The sequence below is a fragment of the Fukomys damarensis genome, unplaced genomic scaffold (genome assembly GCF_012274545.1).
Source record: "Fukomys damarensis isolate Sample0158 unplaced genomic scaffold, DMR_v1.0_HiC HiC_scaffold_5, whole genome shotgun sequence".
In the NCBI taxonomy this organism is placed as follows: domain Eukaryota; kingdom Metazoa; phylum Chordata; class Mammalia; order Rodentia; family Bathyergidae; genus Fukomys; species Fukomys damarensis.
Window position 1 is genome coordinate 60,422,040 of NW_022900917.1, and position 19,070 is coordinate 60,441,109.

The following is a 19,070-nucleotide window of genomic DNA, read 5'->3' on the forward strand; positions in this document are numbered from 1 at the left end:
CGCGTCCTCCCGCCGGACCGTTATCCGCGCCCGCCAGCCCCGCCGGCACCATGCCGCGCTCCTTCCTGGTCAAGAAGCATTTCAACGCCTCCAAAAAGCCAAACTACAGCGAACTGGACACCCACACAGGTAAAAGAACGGAAAGCCTTTCTACAACTATAAATCTGCAAAACTGTAAGTCTAAATAGACGTATTACTGCTCAAATTCTACTGCCAAATAGCAAAAGACTAAACTGTTGGCCTTTCTAACACTGTCCTAAAAGACAATTTATATCCTTTTGATCTTTGGGGTAAGTTTTAATTCAAAACTTTTGGAACTGTTAACTGGCTAGGATAAACCTCATTCAACTCTTGCAACCTGGCTTTCTGAGGCCTGTTTATACATGTGTAATGAATACGTGCATGGTGAGCAGCACCATACTAAATGGTGATTTTTCTCTTTTTCTTTCTTTTTTTTTTTTTTCCGTGTAATAAGGTTCTTTTCCTTTGGAAGGCAGCTTGCTTTTCCCATATCATTGTACCCATAGTCACAACACATGTAAGCGGCCCGTAGCCTACGCATAAAATGGAAGCAACTTTTCTGTGTGTTTGCAAATGTTGTCTTCTTGCGCCTCTGAATGAGGTCAGCACAGGCACTCGCCCGGCTTCGCTCCCTGACTCTGAGGCCAGGCAGCTGAGGCAGCTGTCAGACTGTGTGTGCATTCAGTACCATAACCGCAGATGTTTTATTAATATGTATGTCTCTTAGGGGTGTCTTATCGGCTTCATTATAAAGTCCTGTGTGTTGCCAAATATTTTCTCATTGTGTGTGATTTGGGAGATATTTACCTTAATCTTCTTTCCTTTCCTTTTCTTTCCCTCAGTGATCATTTCCCCATATCTCTATGAGAGTTACCCCATGCCTGTCATACCAAAACCAGAGATCCTCAGCTCGGGAGCGTACAGCCCCATAACCATGTGGACTACGGCAGCTCCATTCCACTCCCCACTGCCCAATGGCCTCTCTCCTCTTTCTGGATACCCTTCCTCCTTGGGGAGAGTGAGTCCCCCTCCTCCATCTGACACCTCATCCAAGGACCACAGTGGCTCAGAAAGCCCCATTAGTGATGAAGAGGAAAGACTACAGTCCAAGCTTTCAGACCCGCATGCCATTGAAGCTGAAAAGTTTCAGTGCAATTTATGCAATAAGACGTATTCAACTTTTTCTGGGCTAGCCAAACATAAGCAGCTGCACTGTGATGCCCAGTCTAGGAAATCTTTCAGCTGTAAATACTGTGACAAGGAATACGTGAGCCTGGGCGCCCTTAAGATGCACATTCGGACCCACACATTACCTTGTGTTTGCAAGATTTGTGGCAAGGCATTCTCCAGACCCTGGTTACTTCAAGGACACATTAGAACTCACACTGGTAAGAGAAAAATGTAGACAAGCATGCTGCTCTTTGATAGAATGATGGTATGGGCCTGGATGTCAGATTTGCATGAAGTAGTGACATAGTGTTTTTCCTGATGGTCGATCATTGATAGCTACTTCCTGACTACTCAGAAACTTGCAAGAGCACAAAGTGCTCTATTTCTTGCTAGCAACCTCTGCTCCAGAGACTGCAAACAGCATTTAGACTTTGGAAAGTAGACTCAGGAGGTTTGGTCTCAAAGATCAGTCAGAAAATCAGAAAGAGGTGCTTGACTGTGTGTTCTTTGAAACTGCCCCTAGTAATCAGCAAATACAAATGTTGCTATCCTAATCAATTGATTTGGTAAATAGATGAAGAGTTTTCCTATAGTTTTTTTTTTTTTTCTGTCAGTTCCAATCTGGCTGTAAAATCTATCAGTGCTTAGTGAGTTGAATGATTGGAATTGAATTTGATTCGCTCCTTTATTTCTTTTTCTTCCTTTTCTTTTTTTTTTTTCTTCTGCTGCTGAATTTCTTATTTTTAGCACAGAATCTTCCTGCAGGGAGTGAAGGCATTTATACAGCCTAAGTCACAGCACAGAAAGAGGGAAAAGGGGAAGCACTGGGAAATCTTGGGAAGGGTTCGACATGAACTGCACCTGCTCAAGCAGAGAGCCTTAGCAAGTAAAAGTCCCAGAACTAAAGAATTATGTCCTTGTGATTGACACCATGAAAACTATTCTGGTTAACTTTTTAAATGCAGAATTTATCTTAAAGGGCCAGCTATTAATATTCATATCTTTTTGGGGGACTTCTCATTCTCCTGGCAAAACGTAATTGATATTTATTAACATTATTTGATGTTATGTTTGGTCTAAAACTGCTGTCTCTCTCTTTTTCTCCCCTCCCCCCTCCCCCAGGGGAGAAGCCTTTTTCTTGCCCTCACTGCAACAGAGCATTTGCAGACAGGTCAAACCTGAGGGCTCATCTGCAAACCCATTCTGATGTAAAGAAATACCAGTGCAAAAACTGCTCCAAAACCTTCTCCAGAATGTCTCTTCTTCACAAACATGAGGAATCTGGCTGCTGTGTAGCACACTGAGTGACGCAATCAATGTTTACTCGAACAGAATGCATTTCTTCACTCCGACGCCAAAATGACAAATAAAAGTCCAAAGGCATTTTCTCTTGTGCTTACCAACCAAATAATGTGTATAGACACACACATACCCACATGTACACACAAACACACACACACACACACACACACTGAAAGCTACAAGAGCACGGAATTCTTTAAAGTTTAAGTTAATCCTTTCCATGTGAAGTTTTAAATTACTATATATTTACTGACAGCTAGATTGACAAAATAAAAGACAAGTACCTTTCTCTTCAAAGATGGAGCAAAAAGCACATTGCATCTTTTTCTACTAAGAAAGAATGCAAAGATTTTCATTGTTGCCAAATCATTTCAACTGAAAAGAACAGTATTGCTTTGTAATAGTTTGTAATAGAATTTCCTATAGGAAGAGAATCTGCCAGATGCTATCTCAGGTGCCTTATAAAGTATTCCAAGTTTACTTCATTGCTTGTCTGATGTCAGGTTGACATCTTTGAATTAAAACCTTTTTGGGATTACCATTAATGCTTTAAACTATATTTTTAAAGATAAGGAAAAAAAATAAGAACAAGAACAAAACACAGGAGAATGTATTAAAAGTATTTTTTGTTCTGTTCTGTTTTGTTTTTGCCAATATGTGCCTTGGGAGAGGAGGGAAAGACTAGCTTTAAACATTCCTGGTGCATGTTATGTGTCTTACTTTTTAAAAGAATTTTAATGATTTTCTAAAATTGAGTAAAAATGGGAATACGTGCAAGAGAGAATTCTTAGAAACACAGTGATGAACTTAAACTATTTTAAATGCATATGACCGATGCAATAATACAACACCCCTTCCAAGTGCCTTTTTTAATTAATTGTATAGTTGATGAGTCAATGTAAATTTGTGTTTATTTTTATATGATTGAATGAATTTTGTATGAAAGTGAGATGTTGTTTATAGCTATGCCTATATACAACCTGAAGACTTATGAAATCAATGTTTCTTTTTTAAAAATAATTTTCTAGGTCCTTTTTTACAATAAACATTTTTGATTTAAAATTCATTGCATGTATACTATTTTTGAAGCCTTTACTTGCTTTGTGATTTGTACCAAATGGCTATACAAAGAATTGTTTCTTTTGTTAATGAGAAAAAGTAAAGTGTTTATTTTATGTATCAGGTGTTCTTTTAATCTGTTAGAGTACAATAAACTGTCAGGTTTTTTACTCTTAAAAGATAACACTGTCACATTTAGAAAAGTCAACATTATAATCGAACTGTGTTAGACTAGCTCTGTAACAAAAATTCTACTTTCTGAATGCTAAAATAGTCACACATTAATGGTCCAAAATACTTTTCAAAACTTTTTATTGAGGCTGGCTTTATGAAAGCAACTTATATTACTATACAGGCCCCTGGAACAGATTCCAGAAATATTGCTTAATGAGATGTAAGAGGGAAAAGAAAATCTGCACTAAAAATCAAGAAAAAATAGATTTACACAAGTTGGAAAATTAAACTGTGTAAACAAAGTCCCAAATTCAATGCTATTAAAAAGTGATATATTTGATAGGATCAGGGCTGTCTAGTGGGAAGTCAGTTTCATTTTACAGTGTTTGCACAAGTTGAACAAATCACTTACCCAAACCCAATATGTATGTGGTTGATAAAATATAACATGATCATCCACTCCATATTCAGGTTCATGCTCATTAAATGCATGCACACTAATAAGCAAAACTCCAAACCATGAAATGAACTGTGATAATTACTAGTGTGTGCATTTGCATCTAAATTCCAAACCCACTAAGGATAGTTCCTTCTACTGTTAATCATTTTCTCTTGGAAGATTAGAACTTGCAGAATTATGTTTTTTTTTTTCTTTTAATGTCCTTACAATGTAAACAGAAGTGGGAGCTAAAGATATTAGTGATAGGCTACTGGTATGTGAGCAATAATAAATACCAATACTATTCCCTTAATATTCACATTAATTCCAATACATGTTACATTTACATTTTTACCCTATATAGAGTGGTTCTATATAGACTAAAAATTTTAAATTTGGTATTTTAATATTTTGATATTTCAGGGGCAAAATTATTTGAAACAGCAATTTAGAGGAGGAAAACAAGCCAATAGCTTGACTAGAGATTCTAAACTTAGGAAAAGACTGACTGAGCTCACACATAGAAATAATTGTCAATGATCATCTGAAAGTTTGCAGGCCAGCTGACACACAGAAACATCTTGCAGAGGGGAAGTGTGAGGGTATTCCTGAGTCCTCTAGTTGGCCACTCCATGCACCACCTGAACTCCCTTCTCTCTCCCTTGTTGTAGATCTAAAGGCAAAATTTACTGGTGTCCAAAATTTAAAGAACTATTTTTCCAGAAGGAAAAGTCTGTTAAGTTGTCCAATTTCTTAGTGAAGAATTAATGTTATTTTTTTTCTAGTATCAGCTATGTTCCCACTGTTCTAATTTCATTCTTAGTTAAAATATTTGAGTTTCAGTAAGGTATCATGAGTCAGAACTAAGGTACATCAGATATTGAGATGGTCTATAAATATACCTTTTATTAGAATTTTTTAAATTACCACCATAGTCATTGACCAAATGTCTGCTCTCTTATAGTAGCTGAAAGACCTGGCTCTAATGTAACTTTCTCTGAATTTCTTTTTCAAGTTCACCACTTCTGGAAGCTTTATACCATTTATATGACAGCACTTACACATCACAGTCCTTTGTTGATATCCTCTTTTTCATTAGATAGAACATCCTCAAAGCAGAACCTTGCATTATATCCCACACAGCTTATCAATAAATGTTTGTCGAATGAATGAATGAATGAATAAAATAATAGAAATTCATGAAAAGGCTCATGTTTAAAAGAAATTCAACATATTTTTATTATAAAGAGTTTTGATAATTTCCAAGAGCTCCTCCAAGTAAATTTACTGTTGAGTCTCCTAGCCTCCTAAAAAGAGTCCCCTTAAATAGCTTAGGTGCCGAAAAAGAGAAAGGAGACAAATACAGTGCATGTGGACAAGGTCTGGTAGACAGTCTGAGAGCCTATATTTTGAAAATTATAAATTTTAACAAAAGGGACATACGTACATAAACATCCTCAGTATCTTTAATTTGTATCATATGAGGCAGTATTGTGTGGTAAAAATAATGCAAGGTTTTAAAGCCTACACAATTTCCTAGAATCACTGCCTCACCACCGGTTTGTTTCACTTCCTGACACAAGTTACTTAACTACTCTGTGCTTTGAGTTCCTAAAATGTAAAATAGTAGTCAAGTCTCATGAGTTCAAAAATAAAGCATTCTGCAGACTCTGGCACTGATGAACCTCATATGACCAAACAACCAGCTCCCACTGCAGCTCTCAGTGGGCACCGTGGACGTGTTCTTGTCCTGGCAAAAGTGTGACACTGTGTATATGATCTGAGATAGCAACAGTTTCTCTGTGATGCCGATACTTCACTGATAAGGACATTAAATTCAGAGAAGTTGGATAATGGACCTAAGGTGACAAAGGGGACAAGCTGTAAAACTGAAGTTCAAACGCAGACTTTCTGACTCCAAAGATTCTGCTCCTCCCAAGCCACCATGGGAACAAGGAGACCCCGCTGAACTATACTTGGCGCAATGATTTGTCTTTCTGGGCACATTACAGATCTGTTGAAAAGGACAATGATGATGTGCCCTGAAATCACATATTTTAACAGCGTATTTAGGAACACTCACAATCCAGGAGTTGTACCTGGCACGTTAACAACCTTCAGACCCATGTTTCCAGTTTCACCTAGAATTTCGGCTGGCTCCTCCCCCATCCAGCCCCACTGGCCCTTGCAGTTCCCTGCAGCCTCCCAGCTCTCCGCCTGCCTGGGAGCCCATTTCCTCCAGTTCGTTCTCCGTGGAGATGAAAAGCAGCTGTTCTCCATCCTCTGTACATTAACACTTCATCTTCTGAAGGCCACTGTTACTCCCTCACACACCCACACTCCTCACCCTGCTTTTATCTTCTTAGACTGAAAACTCTTCCAAGCTAAACAGTCATTTCTTACACAACTAAAATGTGGACACTGTGGTGTAATGAGGCAATTATAATTTTGAAAAGTATAAGGCTTTCCTGGATGGGATCCACATCTTAGAAGTCGTTCCTAGTTTTGATATGGGAAATATTTTGAGCAAAATTAATTTGAGAATGAGATTCTAAAATCTCAAATAAAATGAGTCTCTATCATGATCTCTTTTGATCAGAGATGGAGAAAAAAAAATGAAAATATTTCCCTTACCTGAGGGTGGCAAATGGATGAAAAACAAAATCCTGACACTTATTTTTCAGCAGTCAATGTGCATAGTCTACCACTACAGGAGTAAATTGAAAAATGAGCAGCACGACGGAGCCCCTCAGCCTCCAGGAAGTAATCGTTACTCTGTGGAAAGCACGCAGGTGAAAACCAACTAGCATGGCAGCCTTTCCGTTTTGGCACTGGGCCAGACCCCCAAACAATGAGAGATTAGCAGAGGAAATGGCAGCATATCTACGTCCGCAGACTCCAAAGGGGGCTGGAAGGTGTTTATAGCCAGGCGTAGATGAGCGCTTTGAGTAAAAGATGTGGGTGTTTGTGTATTTAGTACCAGTTCATTTAATGAAGCCCCTCTGGGTATGACCGCCGGTGTAATTCCTTCAGCTTGTTCTTTTGGAAGTGTGTAGAAAGTTGGGAGGCCTCCACAGTGATCACTGAGTAGTTTTCATAGAAAGTGGCCAAAGGGAAAGGCTTGCCACTAATCTGCTTTAGGAGTCAAGGCAGTAGAGAAGATGCGATGACATCCTCTGCCAGATTGAGCAGCATTAAAAGAATGTCTTCTGTCACATAGGAGGCAGCCGTAGAAAAGAAGAAAAGAAGAAAAGACCCAGTTGAATAAAACTGTGATGCCTTCTCTTGCCAAAGGAAATTGAAGACATTTATATTTCTTCTGAGTTCTGACCTCTCCCTACATAGCTATCAGATGTGTCCAGGTTTAGAACTTCCCTATACTGTGTATTAAATCTTAATTTAAAAAAAAGTTGGCAGAAAAGCAAGTAACAGAGAGAATCCCCTCCAGCTATGTATGACCTCACTGAGTTGCAGGCTGGGCAGCCTTGTGAGCTCTGGTCTGGTGCCTGTTGAATCTCAGTGTGCCCAGGCTCTTCTGTAAGTCATTAACACCCTTGTTCACTGGGTCAGTGCAGGGCCTGAGAATCTCCATGTCTAGCTAGTTCTCAGGGGATGCTGCTTCAACGCTAGGCCCAGCTCCTAGCCCCACGTGCCTCTCCCCATCCCGGATCCTGATGGAACACAGCCAAGACAACATGGAAAAAGATAGCATGAGAGGAAGGCACTGTGTCTGTATACCATCTGTGCCTAGTGGTGGTGAGTATACACATCCTCAGCAAAGCCAGCTCTCTTTTCCTGCTCTCCCTCAAGAATTACCACTGCCACAATCCTGATCTATATACAATCACCCCACTATTCACAGATCCAACTATGGATCCAAAATATTTAAAAGAAAAACCTCAACTGTACTCAATATGTACAAACTTTTTCTTGTCATTATTTCCTAAATAATACAATCCAACAACTATTTAAATTAATTTATGTTGCATTAAGTTTTAGGTAATTTAGAGATGATTTAAAGTGTACAGACGTACGCAGGTTATATGCAAGTATTATAACATTTTACTTAAGGGACCCTGAGCATTCTTGAATTTTAGAATCCAGAAGGATCTGGAATCAGTGTCCATGGTGACCAAGGGACCCTGGAGCAGTCAGACTGGGCTGGGTTATCTTTCACTTCGATTTTTCTTGTATTCCCATTGTACAGAAGCTTCATTTGCCTTTGAGGGGTTCGGAGATAACCTTTCTGACCCAGTGACATCAGGGATACTACGTGGGCTCACCTCTCTGCAGTAAAGCAGCTAAGATTTCTCTCCAACCCTATGGGCCCACCCATAACCATGACCAGTGACATGGACCATGAATGGCAGAGAAGACTCAGTTCACCTACTGTCACTGCACCTGCCAGTGGTTCGCACTGCCCCCCTTGGGTGTTGGGATCTTACAGTTCCTGCACTCTTCAAAGGCCAGTATCTACCCTGGCACCTCTGGGCTTCTCCCAGGCGAGTCTGTGGCCATTCTGGGTGCTGAAACTGCTCAGTTTTCCTACATGGTTATCTATTTAAAATATTTTCTAGTTTAGCAAGTGGGAGTTGTCTGATATATGTTTCCTCCAATTCTTATGATTTTATTCATATAATCTGTTATTTTTTACTATTTAGGAATGGTTATATAAAATTACAAATACACTTTCTAAGGGAAAAATATCTCCAAGTTGGTGGCAATATGTAATGTGTTCTCTCTTTTATTATTTTTATTTCATTGCACCTAAACTAACCCAAAATACAATAAAAGGATATTAGTCATATTTAATATTACTTTATTTTCTAAGGGTATTACTGAATAAGCACTATGTTCCTTTATACATATATATAATATATATATATCACATTATGTATGCATATGTGTGTGTCTATAACTAAATGAAAGGCTACTCTATTCCTTATGTTACAATAGATTTTAGCGGTGAAGAAATTTCACTTATTACCTATATACTGATCACATTGTATGATTATTTGCACCATCATGGTGCCTTGGTATCTTGAGTCAACTCAAAACATTTATCTTTCATGGTCATTTTGACTTTGATGAAAAGCCAGGTATCAGGTAAATAAAGTGGATGAGGATACCCCTTGCTGGCCAGTAGCAAATGTCACGCCAGACCTGTATCAGGAAGGGTGGCACATCTCAGAGGGATAAAAGTGTTACTGTCCAGGTGCTGGGGGTGAGATACCTGCAGTACCTGCTTGGAATGTCTAATCCCACCCTTCTCCCACTCTGCTTGTCCAGTCTGGACCTTGGGACTTTCTTCTAAATTCTAGTACCAATTATATACATTTCCACTTGTGGATAAAGACATTCTACTGAGGGCAGCCTGCAACACACCTCGGGTCCCAGCAGAAGGATTAGTGCCTAGGGCTCCCCTTCCCTGTCTGTAGCAAGAGTGATGCTGTGCCCTAGATCTACCTTAGCCTGAGGGAAACTAGACAACCCTTCTGTTGTCCAGAAGACTGAAGATGAGAGAGACTCTAGCCATTGCCAGCATCAGTGATTAGAGGATGGAAGCCGAGGAAGAGGGAGGAGGGGAAGACTTTGGAGGTGGTAGGTACACAAGAAAGAAAACAACTGTGTGTAGACACCGACACTGTTGCCTTAAGTGTGCATATATTTCAGAAGGCCTCAGAATCCACTAGAAGGTGTGCTGTGGTCCTGAGAACTTTCATGTTTAGCACATTCTCAGGTGAAGCTGATATAGTTGGTGTGGGGACCACACTCAGAATGAAAGAGTCATAGCTTGAGGAGGCCAAGGTAAAGAACACTGATAGAGTACTAGCAGCTAATGATGTTATCTACATCGCCAGCATCACAGGAGGTTAGAATCCCTGTTATTTTTCCCCGTTATGTAGTGCCTGCTTATGATTTGCGAGTCATTCATTTTATTAGGAATTCAGTGGAAGGAAATATTGAACAACAGCCTTTCATGACCCCAAAGTGAAAAAGGAAAACAAGTACAAACTTTTTTTTGAATGATTCTAGATTATTTATTAATCCCCTTTAAATAGTGCACAATACAGGGGCTTTTAAAGAGTTTAAAATGAAGCTGAAAAAGATCTACTATAAAATATGGAGGTGTAGAAGGGGCCTAGGACAGGAGCTTCCCTATACAATGAAAGACTATTTTGCATAATGAAAGAGAAGGAAATCCAAGCTTGCACAACTGTAATGGTTTCTTTATAAAATTAAATCAAGTTAAGAATACAGATCATTTTTTCCTATTAGCATTTTTACATCACTTTCATGAGTTTATAGACTAAAATAAATGAACTTATTTGCCATAATGGAATTTTTACTGGTAGGATGAGCACTGATCAGCTGCAGATTTTTTTTCCCCATGAACACAGCCAGACAAGCCCCTCTTGGATTCTGCTTTTTAAATAAAAGATGTAAAAGGATCTTTTGTGTTACTGCTTTCCTGAGGCAATAACAAGGCAATAAAAAAGAATTAGAAGAAAAGACTATTCTAAAATGTAAGACTCAGATTTTTACAATTTAGGAAAATCTCAGCAACTCCAGGCAGGGCTGCTGCCAGCGTGCGCTGGCAGGACCCAGGGCAGAGAAGTGCATCTCTCAGGATGCCATTTCCCTCCACTGCTCATGCCACCCACTAAACAGCCCAGGTAATTTTCCACAGAAGAATCCAGACTGATTTCAAAAGCTGTCATTCTTCTTTACCAATTTCAAATCTTGAACAATACATTTTTAGTTATCTTGCAGAAATTGCTGTTGAAATACTGTTGGTTTTTGTGTGTGTGTGAGTTTTTGTTTGTTTGTTTGTTTGTTTGTTTGTTTTTTGTCAGCATTGAGGATGGAATCCAGTGCCTGATGCATTCTAAATAAGCTCTCTAACACATAGCTAGACCCCAACCCCTGATGCTGTGTTTTTTAAAAAGAACCAATGGACGGAGTGACATCCTAATCCAGGCTGTTCTGATCTTGTTTATCAGCACAGAACATGGGAGTAAGAGCAAGCCAGCAGCTGCCCAATTTACCATGCACTTTACAGGGTGGGTACACTGCTCCCTAGTCAGTCAGATCCAGGGGCCATTTTTGAGTAAAAGACAACAATACCACGGAAGCCAATGACAAGTATTTGTCACAAACCAAGAAACTAAATTTTTTTACAAATTATGTTTTTCCTCATACCTGAAAATGACTTTAATCTGTATATATCAAAATAATTAGTTCCTCTTTGAAATATTATTTTACTGTTGACTAGTAGAAAGAAGCACTCATCTTGCTTTCATCAGTCTCTTTCACCTGCTTCTTCCTGTTTAACATTTATCAAAAATTTAACAAAAATCACCTAGCAAGGTATGATCTGGGAACCAACCAAGTTATCATCATGGATTAAAGTGTGAGTACAGCATGATGATTCTATCATTGACACTCAGAATAATGCAAAACCTGAAAACAGAATCACGTTCCTCAAATATATAGAATATTAACATATATAAATATATCTTCATCAACAAATGAACCTGAGAATACCTTTGAAAATTTTAACATTCTACATAATGTGTGTACCCATTTATAGGCCCAACTTATTTCTGAAATCAGAAAAGAAATAAACATTTTTTTAAAACTCAAAGGATCAGGCATTTTATGTTCTCTCATTTTATGCCTACAGCTTGAATCATAACTCTTCATTCTCTATGAACTTTACCTACTAAGATAAAAAGTAAGTATGCAAACTGAATTATACAAACTTTCATTCGCTCCAGAGAATGAAAACAATATTGAAAATCTAAAAAATTTGAAGCAAAATTTAAAAGGAAGATTAGAACCAGGATTTTCATTTATTTGATTCATGAATATAACTGCCATTGGCATCTGTGAACTCTCCTGCCAAAACTTTCACCTCTGACTGGACACTTGACACAAAGGCAATAGGTTATAAGAACTTCCTGACCCTTTTGTTAAAACTTAATGGTGTGGCTGCTGTGTGCACTGACAAATACCTCTAGGGGTCTCCTACAAGGATTGGTAAGTCATGTTTATTCAGGTATCCGTCTGAAGAAAGCTTTGGATGGCCTGCAGGGCTGGCTTCCACTGGCCCCTGAGGACAGCTGGTGGTCCCGAGGATGGACTGTATTCCACATATTGACAGTATGAGCTATTGCAACCTTCTCCCAAGTCTAGCAGAGCCTTCGAAAGCACAACAGAGCTGCATCTTGGAAGGAAATCTCCTTGGCATTTGACACCTGATGACCCCAGTGTCCAATTCAGCTCTTTTCTGTAAGATGCCCCAGAGGGCGGAGGGAATACCAAACGCTTATCATTTATAAAAAGGAAGTGAAGACTCTGAACGTTACTTACTAAGGAACTTGTTTTACTCTTTTCCTGAACAAGTACAGAAAATAAAAATTACTAGGCTTTTAGTTTAGCTGCTTCTTAATAATAAGTATGGATCCTACCCAAGAAGCAGCAGAATTCAAACTCCAACTTAATTTAGCTTATTTACAACAGCCAGTGGATAAAAGAACTTCAGTGACCTCAAAATTTTAAAATTGTTTCTTATTGGCAAAAAGCTACTGATATCCAGTAATTATAAAATTATACTTAAGTGAGATATAAATGATTACTTACGAGACTATAAAGAAGTCAAAAGCTGATGTTTCTGATATTCTATTTAAGTTATTTAATTTCACAAAATATCTTTTTCTAAATATGTGATAAGAACCTAGGAAACTACTTTTTCCACCATCAAATCACTATGGGCAGTTCATCTGTGCTGTTCTCCAAAGGCTTATCCATGACTCCAGCAGGTGCAAAAAGGATGAAAAAAACTATTCTGGAAGAATCAAGGGGTCACAGAAAATGCAAACATACCTGTCATGGAGATCACAGAACTTAAATAATTCTGACATAAATGGGATCTCTCTACGTAAGAACATTGGATGTGGCTCTGACTCTAAGCTGAGCCCTTGGTGAAAGAAGGAGCAACGAATGTGAAAAATTTTCTGACCCACTGACCCAACTCACAAGCAAATACAAAGCTATTGTCTAAGCAGTTGTGTCTGCACAGTGCTTTCATGCAAATACATCATCTTGCTCTTCTAATCATGATTAAAGTGGGCAGAGAAGTCTCAAAATAACTTTGGTTTTCCATTGTTTTCTAATAGAAAAATAAATTAATTTAAACAAAAAAATTTTAGCACATGGCACCAAAGACAATTTCTGTGTATGTTAAAACATCACCTGGTACATTTATTAATTTCTTCACTGAATATTGATTTGTTTTGTGTTATATTTTTGTGCATTCCAGAAATACAGTCTATGATTTTCTGAACAAAATAAACTCTTGCACATGCTACCCTTACTACCTCTAATGCTCTGACTCCTGTTCTCCATCGAATTCCTGTTAATGGACTCTCAGTTCAAACACTGCTGCTCTTAGAAGCCTCCCCGTCTTTCTCAGAACTACTTAAAGAGTATTGTCTGTATTCCTGATCAAACTGTATGCAATCACACTGCAAGTGTTTGCTTATATCCTTCTCACTAGACTATGAATTCTTTAAGATTAGGAAGTCGTATTTCATTTTCTAATACCCTGCATATTCTTAGTACCTAAGAGATCAGTGGGAAAGTGTTACTCAAGAAATAACTGCCTTATCGAAAAGTAAAAGTGATCTAGTTGACTGTGGGAATAACTTTCCTTCCCACTTTAAACATTTAAAGGTATAATAAAATAAGAATAATATTGTTTTTAAAGTGACCAAATGTAGCTTGGCCTAGTGGCAGATACCTACAATCTTCAACTAAAGTTGAAGCAGGAGAGATACCACAAGTTCCAGACCAACTTGGACTATGTAGTGAATTCAACCCCAGCCTGTACTACATAGCAATATTGTCTCAAAAAACCAAACAGCAACAAAAAAATTACATGAGTAAATGATATGAATAGATTTTTCTCAAAAAAAAAAAAAAAGACTAGGAATGTCCAATGTCTCAGTTTCCTTTTGCATTGCTGAAACAAAATACGCAACACCCAAAGTTAAAAGGAGAAAAGGTTTATTTTAGCTCACAATTTATAGAGGTTTTACTCCTTAGCTGAATCCAAACCAGGATAACATAGTAGAGGGACATTGCAGAGGAGAAACATTTCATAGTGTGGCTGGCAGTAGGCAGTAAAGCAGCAGCAGCAGCAGCAGCAGCAGCAGCACAAAACCTTCCTTTCCCTTGTATTCCATCCAAATTATAAGCTTATTGGATGGTGACAGCCACACCCAGGGTGGGGCTTCCCATTATTCATAATGAGAACTATGCTAAACCAGGTTCATTATCACACACCCCCAATCATCCAGCAACATACACCCTAGATCCAACCTCCTCTGAAAATCCTACCTATGAGTGTATCGAGGCTTTGTGATGACACCTAGATGTAAGCCATTATAGCCAATAAACATATTATGAAGTATTCCATATCATTAGCCATCAAGGAAATAGAAATCAAAACTACAAAAAGATATCATCTTACTTCAGAATGGCTATTTTCAAAAACCAAAAAATAACAAATGCTGGAGAGAATGTGAAAAAAAAGGAAACTTTCTTACACTGTTAGTGAAATGGTAAATTTAGGAAAATAGTATGAAAGTGCCTTATGAACTAAAAATAAATATACCATATATTTTGGTAGATCATCTGGGCACTTAACACAAGAGAAATGAAATCAGCATACTAAATAAATACCTGTATGCTCATGATTATTATAGCACTCTTTATAGCAGCTAAGATATAGAATCAACCACAGTGTCCTCTGGTAGGTGAACATATATTTGAAAATGTGACATATATGGAATATTGTGTAGCCATAAATAAAATGAAATACTGACATTATCAGCAAAATACATAAAAGTGGAGGACATTATACTAAGGGAAATAAGTCAAACTCAAAAAGACAAGCATCACATGTTCTCTCTCATATGTGGAATGTCAACTTGAATGTAGAATAATAATTAGTAGACACTGGAAATGGTAGGAGATGAATAAAGGGAGACTAGATTTGATCAGTGTACACTACCTGCATACATGGAAATATCACAGGGAACCTCATTAATATGTACAATTAATACATGTAAATCAAAAATTTCATAGTTTCTCTGGTGTGAAAAGCTATAATAGTACATGAGATCCTAATGAGATAACTGACCATGTGAAATAGGAAGGAAAGGCTAAAGGTGTAGGGAAAATGGGAAGAGTAGGGGAAAGGTAATAAAGGAAAAAAAATGAGAAAATGAAAACTTGGAAATAAAGTGCTTGTAAATGGGGAGGGGAGGAGGGGGTGAAGGGAGGGCAGAGACAAGGGGAAAATAATGAGAACCAAGACCTGTCATGTAAAGGTACAAGATCCCGATAATGAATGTAATTGTACTGTATACCTAAAATGTACCAATAAACTCAATAATTAAGAAAGAAAGGAAAAAAATTCAAAAGTAAGAAAAAGATGCAAAAATGTAAGCAATATAAGGCACATGTGAACATCTGAAAATAAAAAATTAATGCTTCTCCATGCAGCAGCTAAAAATTGTCACTAGTGCATTTTTCAAATCTTCCTACCTTGGTATCAGTTCCCACATTTCCCCTACAGGAAAGTTAAAGCATAATTTAAAAAAAAAAGCAAAAAGGAAATGAAACTGACTCTAGCAAAGTCCATGTTTTCATCTCTCTCTCTCTCTATCTCTCCTTTCAGTGTTTTGGAGAGGAGAACACATGTGGAATTTTCCTCTGGTCTGATGTGTACTCTTGATGTCTCTTCTAGATTGCCACTCTGATTTTTTGTGGTCTTGGAAATCTGCCTTCAGAATGATTCACCCACCACTCAGTTGGGTTGCTTAAGTCTTTCATACCCTCAGCAGTTCTACAAATAAGACAGTTGTTGCCTATTATCTGTGTCTGTCATCATTCACTATGTCAAGGAAGAAAAAGCGTGCTTCACCTCAAATCATCTTTGCTTGTACACAGACTTAATTCACTGCACTTCTGACTGTGTGTGCACTCATGTATGTGTGTGTGTGCACTGCACAGAAGCACCATCTCAGAACAGAGGCCTGTAGGGTGGCAGACTCAGTACCGTGTTCAGCCTTTGGAAATCCTTATTTGGAACATTAGAAACATCTGGAGAAACCACATTTCCATGTTGAAATAAAGATAAGTTGTCATTTCTGCTACTCATTTTGAATTTACCCCACAGCTTGATGCTAGAGATTTTGCCCAGAGCAACTTGGAGAGCATATAATATAAGCAAAAATGAAAGAAAAGTTAAAAACTACCATTGTAGCCTTCTTCCAGGGCTTTCCTTAATCCTCTCCAAACACACTTGCTCCATCCCAGCAAGCTGGCTTTGGGAGGACAAAAGCTGGAAGTATGGGCCCAGTGCAGGCAGGGGACCCCACCAGGGCATCAGCTTTTAAGGCAAAATTTAAATAATAATTGTGTTTTGTCAAATAAATCCTGTATTTGTCCTGGAAATTTAGGATAATGCAGTTTAAAGACAAGATCTCTGGCTGATTCTTAAAAATCACTTGTTTCCAATTTCACACTTGATTGTCTTCTAGGGCCTGTGCTTCCCCATCAAACAAAATCTGTATAGTTCTTTAAGTATTCCCCTTACCGAGAGGCTGGGGTGTGCTTCTGCTCTGTCCAATGGGAGCTCCCCCGCCCCGTGGGCGACCACTGGGTCTGCTAAATGCACTAGCTCATTAATTGGTAGCTGCAGACTACAGTCCCAGGATGCCTGCTGTCACAGTTAGCCGTGTTCATCTCAGGAAAGACACCCACGTGCACCAAAGAGCCCTCACCTCCCCACCTTCTGCCCATCCGCACCAAGAAGGGGTCTTTCCTCCACACGCGGTTCTAACACACTTGTGGGGGGAAAATGAGGTATTTTTGCCTTTTGGGTTTCATATGTGGTTTCATTCCAAAAATACCATGGGAGAGTCTGAGGAGCAGCAAAGCCATGGGGAAGAATAGCCGACTTTGAGACTCAGGCTTGCCCATCCACAAATATTTCTAGAATTCTTTTGGGGGATGTATATGGGGGGGTAAATAGACCTTTAAGGAAACCTTAGTCATGGAAAAGCCATATACAAAAAAGAATGAGTAAGAAAAGACTTCTTCAAGCAGTATTGAATACTGTCTCTTTGCTTCTGTTCAAAGCTCCCCCAGAAGTCAATGAGCATGTCTGCAAGCCAGAGTCTGGGAACACACCCGTCCTTTCACATAGTTCTGACTCCTCTGGTCAGAAGGCTGTCACCTGCTGTGCTCAGTATCTTCCTCTTGCAGCTTTAAAGCTCACTTGAGCACACTGAGAGACTCTGGGAAGCTTTTACACTGCAGAATCCAGTCTGATTTGCCTTGGGCATCTAGGAGCATCCTGGAGGTCATGGCTCTGCCCTAGACCAGTCCTTCTCCCTGCCCGAGCTCCCGAGGCACACTCATGGGGCAAAGCTTCGGGGCAACATCCACATGACCTCAGCTCCCCTCTGCAGGACAAAGGGCACTGAGCAAGACTGGGAAGTCAGGAGGAATGTGGAATGCTGCGAGTCAGCGCCCAGGGGAAGAAGGTGGGGCAAGAACACGGTCAGTGCTCAGGGTGGACCACGTCCGCGAAAGTGTCAGTTGCAGCAAATGTCACTTCATCTCTCCCCACTGTGTAGACCAAGAACGCAGTGCAGAACCTCTTCTGATGCTGCTGCAGTCCATCCAGAGCCCCCAGTACCTGCTAAGAATCCTCAGGTATAACAAGGCATGTCAACCAAATCATGGGTGTCTCTCCCCACTTTAAAAAGAAATTCTCAAGTGAATATCAGCAGTCACCCCAAGTCCATTTCCAGTTCTACAGTGGCTTCACTGTCCTTATAATATACACACTTAAATTGTGTCTGAAAAATTACAAAATCCTGTGAGAGTTTTGTTAAATAGCAAATACAGATCATGGTAAATACATGAATATAAATAAAACATAAGGATGTCTGCTTGTCAAAATAAAGTTACAACTGAATTTTTTTCTCTTTGTGATTTTTTTTTTCTTTTTAAGGAATGAGTAAAATGTTTTATGTAAACAGGTAAACCAGAAAATCATTCTGAGCCTTGACCTCAGGCATCAGCTGCCTCACATCCCTTAACATCCTGAAATTTTCCATCCGACTTGGGTGGCTGGTTTCTCATTTCCTGGACTTCTGCACCCTGCTGAGCTTGGGACACCACCAAGGACAGGGAGCAAGCCCAGCACCTGCCTGTGGTCACCCAGCTCCTGCTCAGCGGCCGGGCACAGGCTGCTGAGGACAGGGATCCTACAGAGAGGCCGCCTCCCACGTCCACCACTGGGCTGCAAGAGGACAAAACGCACCAGGGCAGCTTTCAAAGTAAAAAGAATTTTAAACCAAAACAGACAGAAAAGGTTCAGTTCTTCTTTCCTTTTTCTCATCAGGCCTTTGTATGGAATTTAATCCCGTTTAAAATCTGGAAATAAGTGGGTGAATATTTTATTTTATTTGAGAAATGTTTTTATCCCCTTTTAAAAAATGGTCTGCATAGGAAATAAGCACACTAGAATCTCAATTGTAAAAGCAGGTAGTAGGAACCGCTTGAGACAATCCTCAGTTCTTACAAGTGTAGTTAGAGTTCCCAGCACACGCTGGCTGTCCAGCCCATCCCAAAGGGACTTTTTCAAACCTCGATTTGATTATGATAAAACTTTTCACAAACAAAAGCTGAAGGAGCGCATGTACCTACTTTTTATTTTGAAAGTATTAAAATGTGTTTCATGAAATCCTGTCTATGTTGTTTCTGTCATGGAAACTTGGTTTCTACATATCAATATTGTTCTTTTCTTTTAGAAATTTGT

At 39.1% G+C, this 19,070-nt stretch overlaps 1 protein-coding gene across 1 annotated transcript; it reads left to right on the top strand.

The window, feature by feature from the left end:
- The first annotated feature begins 6 nt into the window (after positions 1–6).
- Snai2 (snail family transcriptional repressor 2) lies at positions 7–3,440 on the top strand. The gene is made up of 3 exons (XM_010630311.3): positions 7–129; positions 864–1,409; positions 2,314–3,440. The coding sequence occupies exons 1-3, from the start codon at positions 51–53 to the stop codon at positions 2,493–2,495; spliced, it is 807 nt and encodes a 268-aa protein (XP_010628613.1). The 5' UTR covers positions 7–50; the 3' UTR covers positions 2,496–3,440.
- Positions 3,441–19,070: the final 15,630 nt, after the last annotated feature.